The sequence below is a fragment of the Ogataea angusta genome (genome assembly GCF_019207475.1).
Source record: "Ogataea angusta isolate 61-244 chromosome Unknown 61-244_NODE_4_length_877678_cov_91.023368, whole genome shotgun sequence".
Lineage (NCBI taxonomy): Eukaryota > Fungi > Ascomycota > Pichiomycetes > Pichiales > Pichiaceae > Ogataea > Ogataea angusta.
In genome coordinates this window covers 407,938-430,000 of record NW_025065218.1, presented here as the reverse complement: position 1 = coordinate 430,000, position 22,063 = coordinate 407,938, and the positions used below count along the sequence as shown (strand labels likewise).

The following is a 22,063-nucleotide window of genomic DNA, read 5'->3' as shown; positions in this document are numbered from 1 at the left end:
AATACGTCAGCCTCTACCGCCTTTTCTCTTTACTTTGTAGCCGCGCTTGGCCCCATTCTGACCAAATGAGTCAAAATGAAAATTAAACCCGAATGGTTCCCCCTGAAAAAAGGCGCCGCCGCCTGCATTAGGAGGTCGAAAATGTTGACCTGCAAAGCCCGGCCCATGGTGACCACCTGATTGCTGGTCGTATTGTTGTTTCGATTCCGCATCCGAGAGGATCTCGTAGGCATTGTTGATCTCAGCCACCTTCTGCTCGATTTCCTCCTGCGAAAGATTGGAATTCTTCATTTTATCCGGGTGGTTTTGCTTCATTTTCTCTCTGTATGCTTTTCTAATTTCGGCATCATCAGCAGTTTTCGAGACTCCCAACACTTTATAAGGATCCATGCCGTCCGGTGCTCTTTGTGGAGGCGGCTGTTGGTTCTGCTGATATTGTTGATAATGCTGGTATTGTCTTTGTTGTTGCTGCTGCTGCTGCTGCCTGGCTCTCTGCCTCTGCTCGTTCTCTCTGAACTTGAGCAGCTGTTCGTTTCTTTGTTTCCATAACGAGCTCTGTTTGAAACCGCCACGCATGGCATCCAACTTCTGCTTCGCCTCGGCATACTTTTTTTTGCGCAGCAGCTTGTCCACTTCTCCAAACTGCTCCGGCAGAATCTCGTCCTTGTAATCTAACTTATTCTTGTATGGCTTTCCCGTGCGGGTACAGGACTCCTTAGCCATACGAGCAAGCTCGTGGAGGAACGGCGAGTGGTCCAGACTCTCCTGTTTCGAAAATCCAAACCGTTCGAGGGCTTTCACAGCCAACTCTACCAGGACGTCCAAATTGGTAGGGTGTTTGGAAAGATCTACACCAAGCAGACTCTCCCGGCCGCGCACCTTAATCTTACCAAATATGAGCTCATGCAACTGTCTCCATACATCATCCGATGGTTCTAATTCCTCCAAACGCTTGAAATCTCCCTCGTCTAAATATAGGTATGAGTAGTAAATGGAGACCTGCTCATACAAATCGAGAAGTTTGCTCATCTTGACCGTCATCTTAGTCCGTTCGCGGCATTCCTTATAGTCATTGTCGTATTTAAGACACGTTTTCAACACTTTGGAGCAGCTGCCGATGTCCACGGCCTTGCCAAAAAATTGTAAGTCAAAAAGGTCGACATAGTTTTCTAGAGCCCTATCGTTGTTCACAAGTACGCCGTACTGGTCGGCTAGAAGCTGAACCTTTTGCGGAAAATCTAGCTTGGAATTTCTCAAACAGTCAGTAATTATGGCTCGCACCCTCATGTTCAATGGGGAGATGTTGATGAGCTCCTGTGCTTTTTCTATGCATTCTGTGTATTTCTTCTTGTTGTATAGTGTCACCACGGCCTGTTCCAATTGCTTATATTCATCCACATTGATTCCTCGCGCTTGTGCCTCATCGTACTCACCCATCTCGATACATAGCTCTCGCAGTCGGTCTAAACACCCCTGGTGACTCGGATTGATATCGAGACAGTATTCGAAATCCTGCAAAGCCAATTTGTCTCGCTTGAGTGAAAAATTGACTAGGCCATGCTTATACAACACATTGGATATAGTAGGATCTAGGGGATCCGTTTTTCGAAGATCGTTCAAAATGGCATCATATTCTTGAAGAATTTGAAGCGAGGCGCCTTCAGTCAAAAATCGCTGATCAGCCTCCTCTAGCGAGCCGCCCAGCACCAAGGATAACAAACATGCAACACTGAACACACACGGTGACCTCATGTATAATATAAGTTAAGACGCTTTTTCTTTGATATTTTTCGTATTATTTTTCTTTTACATTCTATTATACAATCTACCAGTCTCCTGCGTATCGGGTGAACTTAGATGGAAGGCTCACCATAGACCGATTGCTGCGGCTCCTCACCGGCTCTGCATTGGTCCGGTGTCCGAAATGAAAGCTTCTAACGGACCTGCCCGAAAGTCTCATATCAGAAGGATCTCTCCTGAGCAGCCGCAGATAGTAAGCAGATGCCAAACCGGCCGCACACACCACGAAAACAATAAATCCTATAATACCGCCAAACCAGTGATAATTCTCGACATCCTGTCCCGGAACCCTGACGTTCATCCCGAAAAGACCCGTCACCAAGTTCAAAGGCACAAGAATGGTACCCAACAAAGTCACCTTCGAGAGCAGCTCGGTGACCTTATTGTTAGAGTAGAAAGACTCGACCTGCAGCTGAGCCAAATAATTGGAGTGAGAGCGGCTGAAAATCTTCTCGTAGGACAACAGCGATTGGAACATAGTAATGATATGGTCCTGAATATCACCCAAGAATAAAGCAATGTCTCCACGGGGCTGTGCTGCATTCTGCGATGTCAAGGCTTCATCCTGGCACCTCTTAGCAAACATCTTGATGACGTCGGCTTTGCCCTGCAACAACCTCATCAGTGTCATGACCTTGCGTCTACTCTCTCCAATTTTGAAAAGCATGGTTCCAAACTCGCTTTCACGGGACAGGAACACAGAGTCCTCAATAGCGTCTGCCTCGTACTCGATAGCGTGGATCACAGGAGCAAATCCATCGGTGATGTCATCGATCAAGGCATAGCAGAGCCAGTCGGCGCTCACATTGACGTAATCTTTCAATTGTCTCACTCTTCTTCTGACGTTGGCCGGGTGAGATATTGGAGAGAAATGGAAAGTGAGGATACCGTTGCGAAACACAACGATATACACATTGATAGGCTCGAGGAAATCCTCACTTTCGCTGTCGGTCTCAAATGTGTGGAAACAGACAAAATAGTAATTCTTGAACAGCTCCACTTTCTCACGAGTCTCCTGCATCCGGATATCTTCTGCTGTCAAAGGATGAATACCAAAAGCTTTGGCCAACATTTTCATCTCATTGTCAGTTGGACAAACGCAGTCGAGCCACCAAATAGCCTCCTCCTGCTGAAACAGGCTCTGAAAGGGAGTTCCAGGAGGAACCAAAGATGGAATATCTGGGGCGTGAATGGTTTCCTCATCCTCGGAAGAGAAAAAGCTAAATCTATCCGGAGGAGCAGACTCCTTGGAAGGGAATTGCTTTTCAAAAGTGACACCGTTGCCGTCGCTGTCACTGCTGTCAGTGACCGCGTACGTGTCCTTGCTTCCCGAAGAGTCCTTTTCATCTGAACGTGGAGTGTATTTAAGTGCTGCGGTGCTGAATTTTTGAGAACCAGTAGCCCTGGACGCGTAGCTGTCCTGTCTAAGATCCTCTTCTCTCTTCATGAAAATCTCATTTTCCTCCCTCTGTTCTTTGATGAATTCCTCAATTTCGTCGAAGTCAATGCCACGGATACGAATGTGTTCCGGAACCATTGGAAAACACACATCTTCCTCTGTCTCTTGTGAGTCATTGGAGGCATGCGAGTCTCTGTCGCTGTCATTGTCGCTGTCCTTTTCCTTGATGTTGCTGTTACTAGGACGTCTTTTGGATCTGTCGCTTTTGGTACTGGCCTTAGAAATTGTACGGGCAAGGTTGCTATTGGAAGTGATGGTGATGTTTTTGTCCGTATTAGGGCGCCCTGCCGGTAATAAAATACCCCCGGAGAAAGATTCCTCGCGAGGCTTGATAAACGATTTGACCTGCTCACCAAAAGAGCGCGAACGGGTAGACCGCCTGCGTTGCTGGACCGGAGGCATTTGAGAAGGGATCTTAATGGCAAAGTCATCTTCATCATCGTCGATGGCCACCATCCTGTCTCTCAATTCACTAGAGTCAAGCAGCTGGTCTGGCTTTCTTGCCACAGGCTCGTTCAGTCCTGGTCTTTCCACAACGCTAGAGCGATGTGACGCAAAGCGGGTAGGCCGCGAGCCCTCCGCTTGGTAATGTTTGGAATCTTGTTTGACAGGAAGAGTCATGTTCTGATGCCTGTGATCGTTCAGACGTGAATCGCCACTAATGCTGGAATGCATGGACGCAACATCCTTTGAAGAAGTCGCAGACATCGCTGGAGAACGGGATCTAGAAGAACCGCGGTCAGACATGTTGTAATATTATTCTTGATACGACTAAGTTATCGAGGCTCTTTTGTTGTCATGCAGTGTAAGCTTATCACCCGGAAATTCACAGTTGAATATTTTGTATTTGCTGGCGGTCTTGGCCACTAGCTGTCAATGCTCATCTATTACTTAGTGCTGAATATATTTTTAAAATTTTTTTCTAGACAGCGCACGTGGAAGAGAATGGCAGGTGCTACAACAGGAAAATTTCATATCGTGATTTTTTCTTTCTAGTACAAATCCTGACTGTTCTTGATAGTGCATCCAGGCAAATTTTTGCGCTCAACAAGCTTTCCAATGGTGTAGACGGTCTCTCCAGCCTCCTTAAGAACTTTGGTGACCTCCTCGACATTCTCAGGTTTCACAATGGCCACCATACCAATACCCATGTTTAGAGTCTTCAAAATATCGTTGATTGGTACTCCTCCTGTCTTTCCCAGCCATGTGAAAATCTCAGGGACAGTCCAAGTGGACATGTCCACTTCTGCACTCAAATTGTCGGGAAGTGCTCTTGGAATGTTCTCAACAAGTCCTCCTCCAGTGATGTGAGCAAGTCCAAGAATCAGAGCCCTTCTGGTAGCACGAAGCAGCTGCTTGACGTAGATTCTGGTTGGAATTAGAACTTCCTCGCCGATCGTCGACTTCGGGTTCCATGGTGCAGGATCTGTATATTTATAGTCGGTAGTCTCGATGATCTTTCTAATCAACGAGAACCCGTTCGAGTGCACGCCGTCAGAGGCAAGACCAAGAAGCACGTCGCCGGCTTTCATTTCGTCCTTTTTTGGCAAGATATCGCCTTTCAGAACCGCGCCAACGGCAGTGCCGTTGGTGTCGTAGTGACCAGGAGCGTACATCCCTGGCATCTCACTGGTCTCACCGCCGACAAGAGCACAGCCCGACAATTTGCAACCATTGGCAACACCTTCCACAAAATCGGCAGCAACTTTGATATCCAGATGAGCAGTTGCAAAGTAGTCCAGGAACATCAGTGGCTCAGCACCCTGAACAACCAGGTCGTTGACATTCATGGCCACGAGGTCGATACCAACGGTATTGTGGATACCCATGATCTGGGCGACTCTAAGCTTGGTTCCAACACCGTCTGTAGCGGCCACAAGAAGAGTGTTGTTGATGTCTGTGTATCCAGCCCTCTGCAGATCGAACAGACCTCCAAACCCACCAATTTCCGAGTCCGCACCTGGTCTCTTCGTGGATTTGACGCTCTTTTTGATTTTCTCCACCAGTTGGTTTCCAGCATCGACAGAAACACCTGCATCCTCGTACGTTATCGAGACCTTGTTTTTTGGCTTTTCTCTGAACGCACGGTGAGCAATATCCGTTCGGTTGTATTTGTCCTTGAATGAGATATGGTCGACACCGATGTAAGCCTTCTTGACAGCTTCTTCCAAAGTGTCGGCGATTGCGGTGGCAGCAATCACACGACCACCGGCAGTGACAACCTTACCGTTTTCTTCCTTGGTACCAGCATGGAAAATGAACGTGTTCTCTGGCAATGGCTCCTTGACGGTGATCTCGTCTCCCTTTCTGTAAGACTCTGGATATCCGCCAGCAGCAACAACAACGGTAGTGCTGTACTTGTCCGTGTGGACCTGGAAGTCGACGCTATCGAGACGATGTTCAACAGTGGCCAACATCAGCTCCAGAAGGTCAGACTTTAGTAACGGCAGCACAGTCTGGGTCTCCGGGTCTCCGAACCGCACATTATATTCAAGGACTTTTGGTTCACCATCAGGAGTCACCATGATACCAACAAACAAACATCCAACCATTGGGTAGCCGTCTTTTCTCATTCCATCGATTGTTGGTTTCAAGATACTGTTTCTGATCTTCTCCAGCAACGATGGGGTGCCAATAGGGGCGGGCGAGTAAGCACCCATTCCTCCAGTATTCAGACCAGTATCCCCGTTGCCAATACGTTTGTGGTCTTGGGCAGGAGGAAGATCGACAAAGGAGTAGCCGTCGCTAATACATAGAATAGACAGCTCATCTCCCTCGAGAAACTCCTCAATAACAACCTCGTCACCGGCAGAACCAAACTGTCTGTTGACCATAATTTCTTTGATGGCTTCGTAAGCTTCCTCTTTGTTAGCTGGGATCAAAACACCTTTGCCAGCAGCGATTCCTGATGCCTTAATAACTAAATTATGGTTGGAATTGGCAATATATTGTTTGGCAGCCTCGCAATCGGTGAAGTTCTCGTATCTGGCAGTAGGGATGTTGTGCCTCTTCATAAAGTCTTTGGAAAATGTCTTGGATCCTTCCATTCTGGCAGCTTTGGCACTAGGACCGAAAACTGGAATACCAGCTTTCTGGAACCATGTAGTGATGCCGTCAACCAGTGGCTGCTCTGGACCAGGTATAGCAAGACCAACGTCTTGTTTGGTGGCAAAGTCAACCAATGAACTGAAATCAGAAGGGGAGGATCCGATAGGGACAGAGGTGACATTATCAAGTTTTGAAAAGCCACCATTTCCCGGCGCGACAAAGATATGTTTGACCCATGGCGATTGGACCAGCTTCCACACCAGTGCGTGCTCACGGCCTCCGTTACCCACGACAAGGACGTTAATTTTTTCCATCACAGCAGTGTAGCTAGCTAGCTAATTAAAAATTTACCGACTAATTAATTTAATCTTGATTTTTTGACTTCTCCAGATTATCGATGCAAAAAAATTATTTTTTACAATGCTTACATCCTCATTGTGCGAATGACAGAGCCTGAAGGCTGCTTTGGTTGCACTTTTGTTCTTCTGAGATTCCCCCGAGAACCTGCTTTGCTCGATCGGCGCAGTCCACCTCTCGATCCGCCTCTCGCCCCACCCCTGCGATACGAACGGCCTCCTCGTTGACTCGAGCTCTTGCTCCGTGAAGCAGTACTTGGTTTGCGTGTAGTATTTTGGCTTTCTGGGTAAAACAGCTGAGAAAGCTGATTGACCACTTTGTGGTCCTGCTGAGACGGGAGCGACGACGATACAACTTCCAGCTCAGGGCTCTTTGAGCCCATCAACGCTTCGCGTTCTTGCTTCAAGGCCCGTAGAACGCGCTCAAACTTCTGGAAGTACTGTGTTTGGCTCTTCTCCATGCCGTCAAGCCTATCGTATTCTATTTTCGTAACTGGCAATTTCATGGCCATGTCTTTCAATGTGGTATCAGATGCCATAGTCGAGTCCCTTGAATGGTTTAGGTGCGTAGAGCACAGCGACCGGTGCTCCCGCAGCTTCAAGTAGCATTTGTTGATGTGGTCGGCCAACTTGGGATCCACCTGCTTCATAGACCTTTTACTGGAATTTGGTGGCCCGACAGAGAAAAACTTACTTGCAGCAAGGAACTGGGGAGCCGTGTTTTCTTTATTGGCTGTCCTAGACAGTGACGGCGTCTCCAATTGAGGAGTCTTGCTTCTGGTGAACGGTATCACTACTTTCTTTCCGCGGTAGAGCACTGCGCTAGCTTTGGGTCCAAGAACGAGATAGTTTGTGGCAAACCCAGCAGCATTCATCACAGACTTCTCTTCGAGGAATCCTTCTCTCAAAAGATGAAAGAACAACCGCTCGATCTCCATCTTTGGTAATTCCCGGCCATTTCCATGGTACTCATTAAGATGTAGGCCCAAGTTGACAATTTTGGCTGTTTTTGATCCTCTGAAAACGTCCTGACATTGGATCACAGTCAGATTTTCTCCATTAAGAGTCTTGACGAGATTGATCACATCTTTGGCAAACACCGTCATGTCGCGGTTTTCAACCTCAAAGTTCTCGCCGTTAATGCAATTGTCACATTGCTTGTGGCAATCTCTGCGGTTAAAATTCTCGTTGAAATATTGCAACACCTGTTGACGACGACAATCAGTGGTGTTCTCACAGTACTGCGTCACCTGGCGTAATTTGTTCACATGCTGTTCCTTGTTGAACCGGTCAAGCTCTTTGTCGCGCATAATCATTCCCTGTAAAGTACGCGCATCTCTCATACTGTAGAACATAATGCAGTCGGAATGCTTGCCGTCTCTTCCTGCTCTTCCAGTTTCCTGATAATATCCTTCAAGATTACGAGGAAGAGTAAGGTGAATGACAAACCGGACATCGGGCTTATCGATTCCCATACCAAACGCAATGGTAGCACAGATGACCTGGATCTCGTTGCTCTGCCAGCCCAGCTGGACTCTTTGACGGTCGTCCTGAGTCATTCCTGCGTGGTAGAAGTCGCACTTGATACCATAGTCGGCAAGCCGTGATGCCGTTTGCTCACACGAGTTCTTCGAGTGGCAGTAGATAATTCCTGTCATATTTTTGTATTTGCGGTTGATCAGCTGTGCGATCTCTTCCACCACGGTCTTCTTCTTTGGCAACACTTCGTAGTATAAGTTGGACCTGTTAAAACTCTGCTTGAAGAACTTCGGATGTTTCAGGTTGAGGTTGTGGATGATGTCCATCCGGACATGCTCGTTTGCAGTTGCCGTGAGGGCCATCATGGGAATATCAGGATACTCGGTCTTAAAATAGCTCAGAGCTTTGTAATCAGGGCGGAAATCATGGCCCCAGGAGGAAACACAGTGAGCCTCGTCCACAACGACTCGTGCCAGCATCTTTTTCCTGTATAGTGTGGCGATAGCATTTCTCACCATTCCGCTGGCACTGATCATTTCGGGAGATAGATAGACTAGGTCGAGAAACCCGTTAACGAAAAGGTCAAACGTCTGTTTCCTTTGCGAAGCGGACGATTTTGAGTTGATCATTGCTGCTTTGATTTGGTTCTGTAGTAGATGATGCACTTGGTCTTGCATGAGGGATATCAAAGGCGAGATAACGATGGTCGTACCGCTCGTGCTTCCGGACTTTACGAGGGCGGGCAATTGGTAGCAGAGGGATTTTCCTCCACCTGTCGGCATCAAAACAAAAACATCCTCCCCGCTAAGTGTCGCATTAATGGCCTCCAGCTGGTTTTCTCGAAAAGATGGCAGCTTGAAAGTATTTCTCAGCACAGAGTACACTTCTGTAGTCCACTCAAACTTGCCCATAAACTTTTTGTATGCATCCGGATTCACATTTGTTAGCTCTTCAATGTCGGAGTCGGAGTGTTGCGAGACTTGCTGCTGTGGTTCGGCCCTCTTCGACTGTTCGTTGCGTCTGTCAAAAATCTCATTTTCCGCGTCGCTGTCCCAGAATTGCTCGTCCTCTAGGTCTATAACGTCAAGCTCTCGCTCCTCGTTCAGCTGTGTAAAATAGTCGTTCCCTGTTTCTTCCTCTGAAAACTCGTCCGGCGGCGAGTCCAGAAGAATTGCGTTATCCTGCACGATTTCCATATGTTCAATGCCCTCCTCGACGTCTTCTATCTCTGGCGAGTCCGGAACATCGCCAAGCTCTGTATTTTCAATATCCTCTATATCATCCTCTTTGTAGGACTCATCGTCGCCGGAAATATAGTCGTTCACAATGAACTGGTCAAGCTCTGCCTTTTCCTGCGTTGAGATCACCTCAGGCTCGTCACTGTCGCAATTAAATGAATCTTCAATATCCAGCTGCGAGTTACGCCGCTCCTCGCGCTCAGAAGCGGAAGTAAGTGGTACTGGGGGGACCTTAAACGAAGGACTCGGAAACGTGGACTGATGGGTGGCATTTATGGTTGAGGGTGTCTGATTGATTTCCTCCTCCCGCGTAGGAATAAACTGTGTCGTAGTTTTTGCTGTATATGCTGTGCTGGTGAAAGGCATGACCGTGGTATCTATTTCTGAGCTGATGTCACCGTCAAGCCTTTTGCCTATTTTATTCATGCAAAAATGCTGTATCTGGAGCCGGGTTTGATTACAGACTGCCTGTGATTGCTGAATGTCATGTGCCAACTGGCCTCGTCTGCGCCGCTTGTCGTCTTCACTGATAGATGTCGACTCGTCAACGGATATATTCTGACGCAGAAGAGACGATAACGAGTCCATCTGCGCCATCAACGAAAACTGTAGCCTGATGAGTTCTCGCGCGTCTGAGTTCATGAGGTTGACATTCTCAACCATCTTCGAGAGTTCAGCAAATGCCAAATGCCCGTCCTCCCGCGGTACGCTTTTGGTTGTGGAGTTGCTGGAATGGCGATTGGCTAATATCGCTTCTATTTCGTCGTCGTCAGAAAATTCGTCATCATCATTTATTCGCGGTCTTTTGCTGAACGAGCTGCCTGCAGCCTCGTTTGCCCTTTTGCGAGCCGCAGCGACCCGTTCGTTAGTCAAATCGATCAGACCCACACTATTTTGCGAGGATCCCAGACTCCTTTGACGCACAGAGTCAGCCTTGCGTGCCATAATTCCGCTCATTTCATGGAGTGTTTCCGGGGTAACCGTACTTGCGCGCACCAGAACTCTCGACTGGGTCGCATTGTTGATCCGTGGAGGGAGTGCCACCGATTCACGGGCAACATCCGGAGCAGCAGACTTTCTGATGTGCTCCTGCAGTTGATCCGGAGTCAGCGAGGGAAATTGGATTGTAGGAGGAATCTGCGGCCTCGTTTCCGACAACCATTTCAAATGGTCTGTGATGTTGAGGAGCATCAAATAATTTTATTTAATTCTACGCGTTGTTTATATCGAAGCATTTTTTTATTGAATATTACATAAGCCAGCAATAAGCTTACAGTAAAGACCACGCTCTGCAAACACAGCCAATCCTTTGGCAGTGCTCGTAGAGCGTCAGAAGCCAAACAGTGTAAGGGCAACGACACAACGCCAGTCGACAAGTCAGATAAATCTGAACCTGTCAGGTTGGCAATCAATTCCAAAAAGTGAAAGTAACAATAAAACCCTCATGGCGAGGGAATTCCAGTTGTTACACTGAAAAGAACAGATACTACACTTGATCTAAGCCAAAAGGCAAAGAGATCTTGAAGAAAAAATTTTGGGCCGGGATGCTCCAATTTATACCGTGGCAAAAAAAAGCAAAAAAAAAAAAGACGTACCGGGTAACTTGTTTACTTTTCAGCCCGCCCGCCCGCAAAATCTGTATTGTAAGCGAGATCTAAACAAAATAGCACAATTTTTGCAGAAGCCCAGTTTTTGGTAATTTCAAGCCTTGTTTTTTGTCTGGGACCCGATCTGGTGTTTTCCGCAGCTCAACATTGAGTGAACACCATTTTATCATGTTCAAGGCTTTCTACCCCAGGAGGAGGCTGTTGGGTGTGCTTGTGTGCTTTTTGTTTGTTTTCTTCGTCTTTTTACCCGCAACTCATTCAGCACCTGTTGGGCCCGTCATCTCCGACTCAAATAATAATGTGGAACCCATCCGAAGGCAGCAACCGCATGGTTATGTGAGGCCAAGAGTGACAAATGCAAACGGAGAACCCAATGCCATCAGAGAGAATTCCAACGAGGATTCTCTCAACAAACTTTTGAACTCGCAGCTAAACAAGGCAATGTTACAAACGCGACCAAGAAACAACGAAGACACGGCCCCGCGTACTTTGGACAATGAAAAACTCTCGATAGAGACTAGAGCGATAATAAAATCCGAGATCTATGTGGATCAGATCTCTGCTCCCACAGTGACCCCAACCCCAACGGCTGTGGTAGAAAAGCCAAAAGAGCATGCAGCTCGACAGAAGCCTCTTACAGGTAATGACTTGGTGTCGAAGGGCTCATCTCTGAATCTGGTGGCTAGTGATCTGAATATCGCCAGGCCCATAAAAGACATTACGCTGGATTTCAGCGCCGATGAATATCCCGTCCACGCCCAGTTGCTACGGAAATATGGCAAGGATTTTGAGAGTGGGTCGCTGGATTACAAGTGTGAAAAGTACTTTGACGAACTGTACTCATTGGACTCTGATTGGAGCGTTTCTCCTCACAAGCAGAAATACGACGACGATCAGCTAGCGCAGATGGTCCATCGCACAAAGCACCTGACAACTTACGGTCACTGCTTTCTCAACCATAGTGACGAAAACAGGATCCGGTCTTACAGAAAGCTGATTGAATCAGGACACCGTGACATCGATTTGCGCGTGTTCCCTTACCTGAGCCGGCAAATGCCTGTCTTTGTTAGATGGACTGGTGAGCAGGTTCTGGAGCCCCCAAAAATGACCAGCTACCTGGACGGCGCTTCAAACGACCCGGATCTCTCGCAACTTAGCAAATCAAAGCTGCAAGTGACGGACGAATCAGGACCAACTTTGGCAAACGAATACCCCTTTTTCCTGCACTACAAGAATCTGGTCAACGGGAAAGGCGTTGTGATATCGTGCTCGGATAAATTCTTGAACGACACGCTAGCGCTGATCCGCAATTTGCGCGCTCTGGGAACAAAATTGCCAGTGCAAATAGTACACCGTGGCGACCTGTCGCTCGACTCTCAATGGGCACTCGTTCGCGAGGCGAGAAAAACCGACATATATTATCCTCAAGAACAGTTTATGCGGCTCAGACAGTTGGGTCACGAGGATTTCGATGCAACGTTCCCGAAACTGGAGCTCTGGTTCGTGGATGTGTCGCGCGCGCTGACTCCTCAGTACGCCTCTGAGTTTCCCAATTTTTACAACAAGCTTCTGGCGTACCTGTTCAACTCGTTTGACGACGTGGTGCTGCTGGATTGCGACGTTGTGTTGTTCCGCAAGCCTGAGCAGCTATTCCTGCTCTCGCAGTACAAGCGCTCGCAAAGCGTATTTTTCAAGGACAGAAGCCTCAACCTCAAGGTCAACCATGGGTTCATTGACTTTCTCAAACGCTTGTTGCCAACGGCCACTGATAGCTCCTTTTTTGGCATCAACAGGGCCTCGTACAAGACTCTAGGAACACGCTATTTTGTTTTGGAGTACGGACATTACATGGAGTCCGGTGTGGTAGCCATCAAGCGGACAAGGTACTGGCAGGGCCTTTTCGTGACGCTCTATCTGAGTCTCATAAAGCCAATTCACGAGAACGTGTGGGGAGACAAGGAGTTGTTCTGGCTTGGCCAATCTGTGGCGGGCAACGAGGAATACCTGTTCAATGACTACTGGTCTGCAGCGATCGGCACGCTGACAGATCCCGGAAAAAGGGCGCCGTATAAATCCCAGGAGCTTTGTTCAACGCACCCAGGACACATATCATCCGACGACGATCGACTATTGTGGATCAATTCGGGAATCCTCACATGCAGGAAAACTGAGACTTTTGAGAATGATTTCGACGTGTACAACGCAACGCTAGGATTCGAGACCAAACAAGAGCTGCACGAATATTACAGGTCTCCTTTAAGGATTGAGCACGCAATCGTTCCTCCAGACGCCATGTACTGGGTGGACAGCTTCGACACGCCACGGGAGCCAAGACAGGGCTACATCAAGCAGTACAACTGTGCGGCCTACCTATGGTGTGCCTATGACAAGATCGGTGGTTCGGAGTTCCCTGAGCACCAGGGGAAGGTTTTTAGGTTTGAAACGGCAGACACTTTGCTGTTTGACTACGTGGGCAAGGTCTATTTGGGTGCAGCATAGGACCAGAATGGGATTCGGCATTGTTTTCGCCGTTTGAGGTGACCGGGAAACGGCTAGAGGATCGGCATGCATAAGCAAAATAATAGTAACTCTACCGCTCCAACTAAAAAGGGACAGATCGTCGCAATACTCCTGCGAGGCTTAGTCGTCTTTGGGCGTTGTTCGAAAAGTCCACGTTAATGATTACCTAAGCAGCAGACAATGCTATTGTCTGTTAAAAAGACTAGGCTTGTTAGTACAAGGATCTCTTGGGTCCTATGAATGTATATTCCCCTTCCAAACGAATTTCTCGTTTAGGCAATGTATCCAGGGAGCAATTGAGGCGCGTTTAGACGGCCAGACCAAAAATGGATAATTTGGCCATGTTGCACGGCGGCAATTGTGGCAGCTATTTCATAGCCCGCCTTGAAGGCAACGCACTAACGATTACCATGGCCCTGATGCCATTCTTGCCTTTAATCGTACAAGTTCGCTGCATTGCCAATTTTACAGCTAGTTGACTTTTCGGCCAAAAATATGCGGGATCTGAGTCTGAGACGTGCGCCGTGCATAATTAAAGTTTAGCCAGACAATAAAATCCAAGCTCTTATCTATTACTTTGCACTAAACAGCAACTAGCTGCATGGTACCTTAAGTGCAGGAATGCAAATCCTAACGTTTGAACTCTTGGTTGTTTTGCTCTTGGACAATCCGTAGTGCCTTTCGGTCCACACTGAGACTATAAAAAGCCTCAGATTTCCGTAGTATCGGTATCCGTATGAAGATTCAATACCTGGCCGCCTCTCTTCTGTCTCTCGCTGCTACCGTCTGGGCACATGATTCTCCTCATGGAGGCCCTCATGGGGGCCCTCAATGGCCTCCCCACCCAGGGTACCACCACAATACTACCTTGAGTACGCACAGCAAGCCTGTGTCTAGCCACTTGCCAAAGCCTTCACCAACTGCGGGCGGCTCCTTCAATGATACCCATATCAGCTTCAAGCTTTCTGTCCCCTGCTCACTCGGCTCTGCCAGTCTGGACTGGTTCAGCGATATTTCCGACACCAACTACTACGGCTACCACTTCTTACCGGACCAGTTCAAGGGATACCACGAACAGGACGGCAACTTCTCGGACATCGAAATTGATATCGACGGATCAGGCCCTACAAGATTGGAGGTGATTATCAGCGAGAAATGCAAGAGTCCCGATGACGTCATCCATGTGGAGATCGATGCTACAATCGTTCAATCGAAGCCGGGTTTCGTTGGATACTTCTTCCTCTACACTGAGGACGAGTCTGGAGGCCACGAAAAAATCTCCACCCACCTTATCACCGGAGTGGCCACTGCTGCCACGCAGACCCCAACGGTGCCACCGCCATCTTATACCCACCCTCCAAAGCCTACAGAGTCTCCTAGCCACGACGACCATAAACTGCCACCAGGCATCAAGTACACGCCGGTGCCAACTCCAACCTATAAGCCACACTTCAAGGAGCACCATTAATGTGTCCGATGAACGAATTGCCAGAGGTAACTTCTTCACCACTCTAGACTCCGTACTTATGAACCTACGAGAGGCCAGATCGACGACTCGTGATGTTGCGCATGATTTCGTGCCAGCATATTTTGTTTAGTTATAGACCTTATCGACCTTATCCGAATAGCCCGTAGACGAGTCCGACTCGCTGCCAGAGTCGCTCGAGTACTCCGAAACCGACTCCTGTTCGCTCGAGTCCGGCTCGTAGTCAGCAGGCTCTCCGTCAAACACCCGCACATACTCGACGCGTTCGCCGCACCGCAAACACTGCCACGGGTCCCCGTCCTCCAGCTTGGCCATCAGACACACATAGCAATAGACGTGGCCGCAGCTCGTCTCAAACGGGTTTGTGATCAGGTGCTCGTCTATCGACGCGTCGGTCACGCCAGCACGGGTGGTGTTTTGATAGCATATTGCGCAGCACCGTTCAGGAAGGAACCGGTAAATGGTCTCCTTTTCATCCTTTGTGTGGTCCGTCTGGAGCAGCCGCACAACCGACTTGGACAGGCTGGACATTGAGAGCATAGGCATAATGAATACGAGAAATTCGGTCAGCGTGTTCCACACCAGCTGTCTGTCCTGGAACTCGTACGAGATGGTCTCCGGGTTCGACGCGAACGAGACCTGGGTGGACACGAGCGGCTTGTACCTGATGCGGAGAATTCTATTGACAAGGTTGGGGTATTGTCCGTGGATCAGGAAAGCAAGAAAGTTGGCAAGCGAGAGGCCGGCGTACCATTTCTGCAGCGTTGGCAGAACTCTCTGCAATTTGGCCATAAGTCTGTGCAAAATCTGACGCAATTTGGTACGATCTTCCTCATCGTCATCGTCTAGACTGTACACATGCGACTCCAGTTTTTTGTACAGATATGACAGAATTAGATACGATAAGAGGGCGGTCTTCTTGAGTCTGGAGAGCTCGGACTTGGTGTTTCTGCGTCGATCGCCTCCGTCTGACATCACCAAGTTCTGAAGCAGTAAGCCGTAGCTGCTGTTTTTGTTCCATATTGTCACTTTGAAGACAAGCAGTTCCAAGGCCAGTCGGAGCTCGTCAGAGTATCTGGAGTTGAGAAGCTGGAAAAAACGCGGCAGTTTCGGGTTCGATATGGCCTCATTCAGTTGCTTCGACAGGATTTCAAATATCTCGTTGTCGAGCAGCTTCGCGTCCACCTGAAGAACCCTGTTTGGAGGGTTCACCAAAGGAAACATGGAGATTACTGATTAGGCTATAGGATTATTTTTCTTCTTCGCGACGATCGACCGCGACGATTCGCCGTGCGTCAGGCGGAGAATAATATTCCGCTGTCAAACTTTAAACCCTCAATCAAGGATCGTGGTATTCCTGCAATTCGGGCTATGAACAGTGTCTGATAAATTACTAATTTCGAAAACTACGCCAGCAACGACTTATCTCCTCAAAGACCGAGGGAAAAAGCAAACACGCTTAGTTGTCAATAGATAGTATGTCCGTTAAGACCAAGAAACGCAAGTACTCAAAAGAGGGCTGTGTGGAATGCAAACGACGCAAGATCAAGGTGAGTGTGCGGCTTATATGTTACTAATGCCAGTGTGACGAGGCCAAGCCCATTTGTTGGCACTGCAAACGGCTCGACAAAATCTGTGTCTATCAGCCTTCTAGGTCGTCGAGGCTCAAAGACATGTCTTCCACCAACGTTTCGCCCATGGGATACAATCCCGCGCCCTATCCCCTGCCCGTCTATGTTCCGCCAGGCCATGCCCAGGAAATCTTTCTGAATCGGGTGGGGCCTCCATTACTAGGAGTTCACGAATACATACACGCTTCGCCATCGACAACCGCCCTACCGTACACCTCAGAATCCTCTGGACTAAATGACGATTCTCAGTCCCCGGCGGGCAGCTTCCCCGTGCAGTCCTTGGGAGCATCAGTGAACAATTTGGCGCACAGTCTCAACGACTTGCTGGAGAGTAAGATCGACGAGATTGGCGTTCCGAACGATGAAAGTGAAATGAAGAGCATGTTCCGGATGTTTGAGCGCACAGAATACCAAGGTCCAGAGTCCTCCACGTCCTTGGACTCGGCCAACAGCTGGGAGATCCCTGACTTCCTTACCAAACGTATATCAATAGACTCTCTGCAAATTCCCGAAGAACACAGAAAATACCTCGAGCTGTTTGACCACGATTACGCCCGAGTGATCATGCCCCTTCAGCCCTTGCCCCACTACAACCCGGCACGCGAAATTCTCCTAACATACGCGAACAAAAATAATTATCTCATGGCCGCCATCTTATCGTGCGGTGCTCTGCAGAGTTTCCGCAAAACGCAGGATGCGCAAGACGAGAAAGATTACTGCTCATACCTGTCAACGTGTCTACAACTATTGTCCACTGTTCTGGCTGACCAGAACAAGATCAGCGCCAATGTCGAGCCCATGTTGCTCACCATCCTCTTGCTCACGTCGTACACGGCGATGTCTCTTGTGCAGAAGTGGAGACCACATCTTTGTGGTGCAAAGGATTTGCTCTCGACATACGCCCCATTTAGCGAGGACCCGCGTCTTCGCCAGCGGAATTCGTATGTCGTGGCATTCTGCCGCAACTGGTACCTGTCGATAGAAAATATTGCCGGTCTCACTGCTCCGCTGGGTGGAGTGCTCAAGAACGACAGAGAGCTCGATCTCGCCATGTACGACCTTCCATACACTCGAGCTTATTGGGAAAGCATGATGTGCTGCCGCCGAGACGGTTTCAATTATCTTTACGGCTACACCAATACGCTTGGAGTGTCGCTTCAAAAATTGATCAAGTCGATAAAAATTGTGCGCAGCAAGAAAAACTCGCCTTCAGAGTCACCCAGCCTTTCGGCCTTTACAATATTCGAGCTTACAGCCGACTTTCACAGAGAAGCCCAGTTCGAGATCATCAGCAAAACGGGAATTGTGCCCAGAACTCACTTTATGCATCCTGATAACAACCTTGCCCCACCATTGGGGTTTGAACCGCTCTCACCAGAAGCAATCGAAAAAGTCGATTATCCTGATGGCACCTACGACTATATTTCATGGTATGACGTGTGTCATCAGTCCTTTGTGATCACTGCGTTCCTAATTATTACCTCTGATTTGGGCCGGATCCCTAAAAAACACCCGATAATTCAGGAGCTGGTCCAGCGTGCATTGCATCTTCTCCGTTTCTTAGATTCTGAAAAGATGATGAGAAATTATTGTATCCTCATTGTCCAGGTGGCCGTATTCCATGTTGGCCTCAACTGCGTGTACGACCGCGACCGCGAGTTTGTGACTCGCTACTTCACCCAAATGAACAAACTGCACACGGCCTCGGCCTCCATCACACTCAAAAGACTCAGACGGAACTGGGAGCACTACGATAAAATGCATGACGGCGACACGGGGGCTCTTGCTTTTGAGCCGGACCTCGCAGACGACGACGACTACGAGGACGTGATGAATTACTAGGCTGGCGTCGATCGGCCCCTATCGGCGCAAATATTAAAAATTAAAATATTTAGCAGATTTTTCTTTGTATAGAGAGACTCAATATGATTTCCCAGGATGCTAAACGGCGAAAGACGGATTCTGGCAGGTATTCGTTATTCCTCATAAACTTGCCGCTTGAGCTCATCCGTTACATGCAGCTGTCTCGCCAGGACCTTATCAACATATCGCTTTTGGACAGCTCCCACAGAGCAAAGTTTTATCCTCTTGTTTACGAAAGGGCAAAACTGACATGGCGAGACTTCAAGTCTTTTGATGAGAGCTTTAAATCCAAAGATCTCGTTCGCGCGATCCGCATTTTCAGCGATCTCAAAGACCGAAAATCTACCACCTACGGCGAATGGAACATATCGCTCAAGGGTATATTGGAGGAGTCTCCCAACCTCAAGGAGCTAGTGATTGAAGTTATGTCGTCAGCTCGTTGTTTGAAGTACCAGGATAAGTTCGATACCGATTTGAGCGACAAGATCGAGAAGCTTAAACTGATCAGTCACTCCGGAGCGCCCAACGATGAGTCCCTATTTGAATTGACTCAGCTGCAGAGGTTCCACAACATCAAGCAACTCACTCTCAACGGGTTTCTTCTTGCCAAGGACCAATACTTTTATCCCAAATTTAAGTCTGACTTTAGCGACCTCAAAGAACGGAGCAGGGATGGTCGTCTCGTGTTTTTGAATGATCTGACCCTGATCAACTGCAAATGGGACCATCCATACAGTCTTAGTGACGTCTTTTCGCCTGTCTACCCTTTGCCGAATCCGCTTCTCAAATTGGAAAGCAACGAGTTCACGTCACCGGAACGTCTTTCTCTTTTCTATAGCAAGGAGTCGTCTTCCTTTGTTGCTGCCGAACGGTTCAGATCTTTTATTGATAATGACGCAAACGAGCTCTTCCTTTTCGAGACACGTTTCTACTACAATTTAAAGCACCTTTCGATTGTGGTGTTGAGCGAAGATTACAACGACAACAAATACAACTACTACTACCCATGGCTTAACTGGCTTAATCTGAAAAAAATATTTCAGACACAGAATGAAGAAACGCACGAGATTGAGAATAAATCGATTTTGACCAACCTCGAGTCGCTCACACTTGTTGGATGGAGGATGGCTACTCTGAGCGAATTACGCAAGGTGTTTGGAGTTGGGAAAGAGCTCAAATATAACATGAAGCATTTGGCTTTGTACCTGGTCAGACCAGTTCCACAATTTCAAGAAGTTAGCGAGAAAGAGAAGCTGGAACTGCGCAAAGTGGAAGAACAACTAGAAATGATTTTCAACAGCGGGCAAAATAAGCACAAATGCAGTTTTGAGGTTGGCTACGTGGAAGATTGTTTTGCTGACGAGAGATACGTAAAAGAGTATACGAAAAATAATGAATAATGAAGACAATCAAGTACGGAAACGACACCCCCCACATTCGTCCCGCGTTCCAAAAAGCGGGTCATGGAGTTTTTTTCCCCAGAAGCGAAAGTATTTAACCTCGCGGCCGTTTTGTCATCTCGTGCAATTTTATTGGCCAGCCGACAGGGTGCGTCAGGATAAGATCACGCGCATGAGGGGATGACCTGTAACGGGTTCCGAGTCGCATAGGTGCTTGTCTTCGAAATACGGTAGTATATAGCTTGAAACAACGGTTGGGCGCCACTTTCCAGCCCTCGCAGTTCAGACACCCGAGGCCTATCGGTTTGGAGACCGGATATAGGCCATATCGGCTCTCTCCACCAACTATTCATGGGTGCTATTTTTTCGTAAAGTTTTATTGTTTGCACACCCCCTGCCGGAAAGATTGAAAATGGGTCCAAGAAATTCTGAAAACCGGAAATAACATCGACTGTATATATAAACATTTTCTCTCCAAATTTCCCTTCAGCTTTGTAACCATTCTTTTTTATCATGTCTGCCATTCTTAAGCAAAGAGTCCGCTACGCTCCATATCTCAAGAAGCTTAGAACCGCTGAAGAGTGTATTCCTCTATTCCAGCACGGCCAGTATCTCGGATGGTCGGGTTTCACCGGAGTGGGAGCCCCTAAGGTCGTTCCTCAAGCTCTTGTGGATCACGTTGAAAAGAACAATTTGCAGGGCAAATTGGCCTTCAATTTGTTTGTGGGCGCCTCTGCTGGTCCAGAAGAATCGCAATGGGCTCAAAATGACATGATCTTGAGACGTGCGCCTCACCAGGTCGGTAAACCGATCGCCGCTGCGATCAACTCCAACAAAACCCAATTCTTCGATAAGCACTTGTCCATGTTCCCTCAGGACCTCACTTACGGTTACTATACCATGAACAAGGCTAACGATCTTCTGGATTACACCATCATCGAGGCAACTGCCATCACTGAGGATGGTGCCATTGTGCCAGGTCCAGCCGTCGGAGCCTCTCCCGAGATGCTGAGCTGCTCCGACAAGATCATCATCGAAGTCAACACCGCCACGCCATCCTTCGAGGGATTGCACGACATTGACATGCCAGAACACCCTCCTTTCAGAAAACCATACCCATACACCTCTGTTGACCACAAGAACGGTTTGCACGCCATTCCGGTCGATCCATCCAGAGTCGTGGCCGTCGTGGAGTCCACCACTCCAGACAGGGTTCCAGACCCAGCACCTTCCGATGAGACGTCACGCAGGATCGCCAGTCATCTGATCGAATTCTTTGAGCATGAGGTCAATGCCGGTAGAATGCCAGATAACTTGCACCCATTGCAGTCCGGTATCGGTAACGTTGCCAATGCCATCATCGGGGGACTGGCAGACTCCTCGTTCAAAAACCTGACCGTTTGGACTGAGGTTTTGCAGGACTCGTTTTTGCCATTCTTCGAGACTGGCGCCATGGATTATGCCACTGCCACCTCCATTAGACTGTCCAAGGACGGATTCAAAAAGTTCTTCGACAACTGGGACCTCTTCTCGAAGAAACTGTGTCTCAGATCGCAGGTTGTGTCGAACTCTCCAGAACTGATCAGAAGACTCGGTGTCATTGCTATGAACACACCAGTCGAGGTGGACATCTACGCGCACGCCAACTCGACCAACGTTAACGGATCGAGAATGCTGAACGGACTGGGAGGCTCTGCTGACTTCCTGAGAAATGCCAAGCTGTCGATCATGCACACCCCAGCAGCCAGACCTACTAAGACCGACCCTACCGGTATCTCGTGTGTTGTTCCATTTGCTTCACACATTGACCAGACCGAGCACGACTTGGACGTGATTGTGACCGATTTCGGTCTTGCCGACCTCAGAGGATGTTCTCCAAAGGAGAGGGTCAGCAAGATCATCAACCAGTGCGCCCACCCAGACTACAGAGCACAGTTGCAAGACTACTACGACAGAGCCCTGTTCTACTGCGAGAAAAAGAAGACGATGCACGAGCCACACATTTTGAAGGACGCTTTCAAGATGCACATCAATCTGCAAGAAAATGGCACCATGAAGTTAGACAACTGGGACATTAAGTTTTAGAGCTGTTGTCGCGAGCTGGTATTTAGAATAAATTCATGTAAAGCGTATTCTCCAATCATAAAAAAGTTGTATCCGACAGTAATCCTTACAC

The 22,063-nt window shown here is 48.2% G+C and overlaps 10 protein-coding genes across 10 annotated transcripts; 5 read left to right on the top strand and 5 right to left on the bottom strand.

Annotated features, from left to right (window-relative positions):
* Nucleotides 1-6: 6 nt before the first annotated feature.
* On the bottom strand, nucleotides 7-1,752 carry KL928_002229 (uncharacterized protein; the record flags this gene model as incomplete). Its single annotated transcript, XM_043202682.1, has 1 exon — nucleotides 7-1,752. One exon carries the CDS (start codon nucleotides 1,750-1,752, stop codon nucleotides 7-9), a length of 1,746 nt encoding a protein of 581 aa, XP_043060434.1.
* A 73-nt stretch (nucleotides 1,753-1,825) lies between these two features.
* KL928_002228 (uncharacterized protein) lies at nucleotides 1,826-4,006 on the bottom strand (the record flags this gene model as incomplete). The annotated part of the gene is made up of 1 exon (XM_043202681.1): nucleotides 1,826-4,006. One exon carries the CDS (start codon nucleotides 4,004-4,006, stop codon nucleotides 1,826-1,828), a length of 2,181 nt encoding a protein of 726 aa, XP_043060433.1.
* A 245-nt stretch (nucleotides 4,007-4,251) lies between these two features.
* KL928_002227 (uncharacterized protein) lies at nucleotides 4,252-6,621 on the bottom strand (the record flags this gene model as incomplete). Its single annotated transcript, XM_043202680.1, has 1 exon — nucleotides 4,252-6,621. One exon carries the CDS (start codon nucleotides 6,619-6,621, stop codon nucleotides 4,252-4,254), a length of 2,370 nt encoding a protein of 789 aa, XP_043060432.1.
* Nucleotides 6,622-6,731: 110 nt separating this feature from the next.
* KL928_002226 (uncharacterized protein) lies at nucleotides 6,732-10,571 on the bottom strand (the record flags this gene model as incomplete). The annotated part of the gene is made up of 1 exon (XM_043202679.1): nucleotides 6,732-10,571. The coding sequence occupies one exon, from the start codon at nucleotides 10,569-10,571 to the stop codon at nucleotides 6,732-6,734; it is 3,840 nt and encodes a 1,279-aa protein (XP_043060431.1).
* Nucleotides 10,572-11,155: 584 nt separating this feature from the next.
* KL928_002225 (uncharacterized protein) lies at nucleotides 11,156-13,486 on the top strand (the record flags this gene model as incomplete). The annotated part of the gene is made up of 1 exon (XM_043202678.1): nucleotides 11,156-13,486. The coding sequence occupies one exon, from the start codon at nucleotides 11,156-11,158 to the stop codon at nucleotides 13,484-13,486; it is 2,331 nt and encodes a 776-aa protein (XP_043060430.1).
* Nucleotides 13,487-14,243: 757 nt separating this feature from the next.
* KL928_002224 (uncharacterized protein) lies at nucleotides 14,244-14,975 on the top strand (the record flags this gene model as incomplete). Its single annotated transcript, XM_043202677.1, has 1 exon — nucleotides 14,244-14,975. The coding sequence occupies one exon, from the start codon at nucleotides 14,244-14,246 to the stop codon at nucleotides 14,973-14,975; it is 732 nt and encodes a 243-aa protein (XP_043060429.1).
* Nucleotides 14,976-15,101: 126 nt separating this feature from the next.
* Nucleotides 15,102-16,217, bottom strand: KL928_002223 (uncharacterized protein; the record flags this gene model as incomplete). Its single annotated transcript, XM_043202676.1, has 1 exon — nucleotides 15,102-16,217. The coding sequence occupies one exon, from the start codon at nucleotides 16,215-16,217 to the stop codon at nucleotides 15,102-15,104; it is 1,116 nt and encodes a 371-aa protein (XP_043060428.1).
* Nucleotides 16,218-16,666: 449 nt separating this feature from the next.
* Nucleotides 16,667-18,466, top strand: KL928_002222 (uncharacterized protein; the record flags this gene model as incomplete). Its single annotated transcript, XM_043202675.1, has 1 exon — nucleotides 16,667-18,466. The coding sequence occupies one exon, from the start codon at nucleotides 16,667-16,669 to the stop codon at nucleotides 18,464-18,466; it is 1,800 nt and encodes a 599-aa protein (XP_043060427.1).
* An 83-nt stretch (nucleotides 18,467-18,549) lies between these two features.
* On the top strand, nucleotides 18,550-19,887 carry KL928_002221 (uncharacterized protein; the record flags this gene model as incomplete). Its single annotated transcript, XM_043202674.1, has 1 exon — nucleotides 18,550-19,887. The coding sequence occupies one exon, from the start codon at nucleotides 18,550-18,552 to the stop codon at nucleotides 19,885-19,887; it is 1,338 nt and encodes a 445-aa protein (XP_043060426.1).
* A 513-nt stretch (nucleotides 19,888-20,400) lies between these two features.
* Nucleotides 20,401-21,972, top strand: KL928_002220 (uncharacterized protein; the record flags this gene model as incomplete). Its single annotated transcript, XM_043202673.1, has 1 exon — nucleotides 20,401-21,972. The coding sequence occupies one exon, from the start codon at nucleotides 20,401-20,403 to the stop codon at nucleotides 21,970-21,972; it is 1,572 nt and encodes a 523-aa protein (XP_043060425.1).
* Between the last annotated feature and the right edge of the window lie 91 nt (nucleotides 21,973-22,063).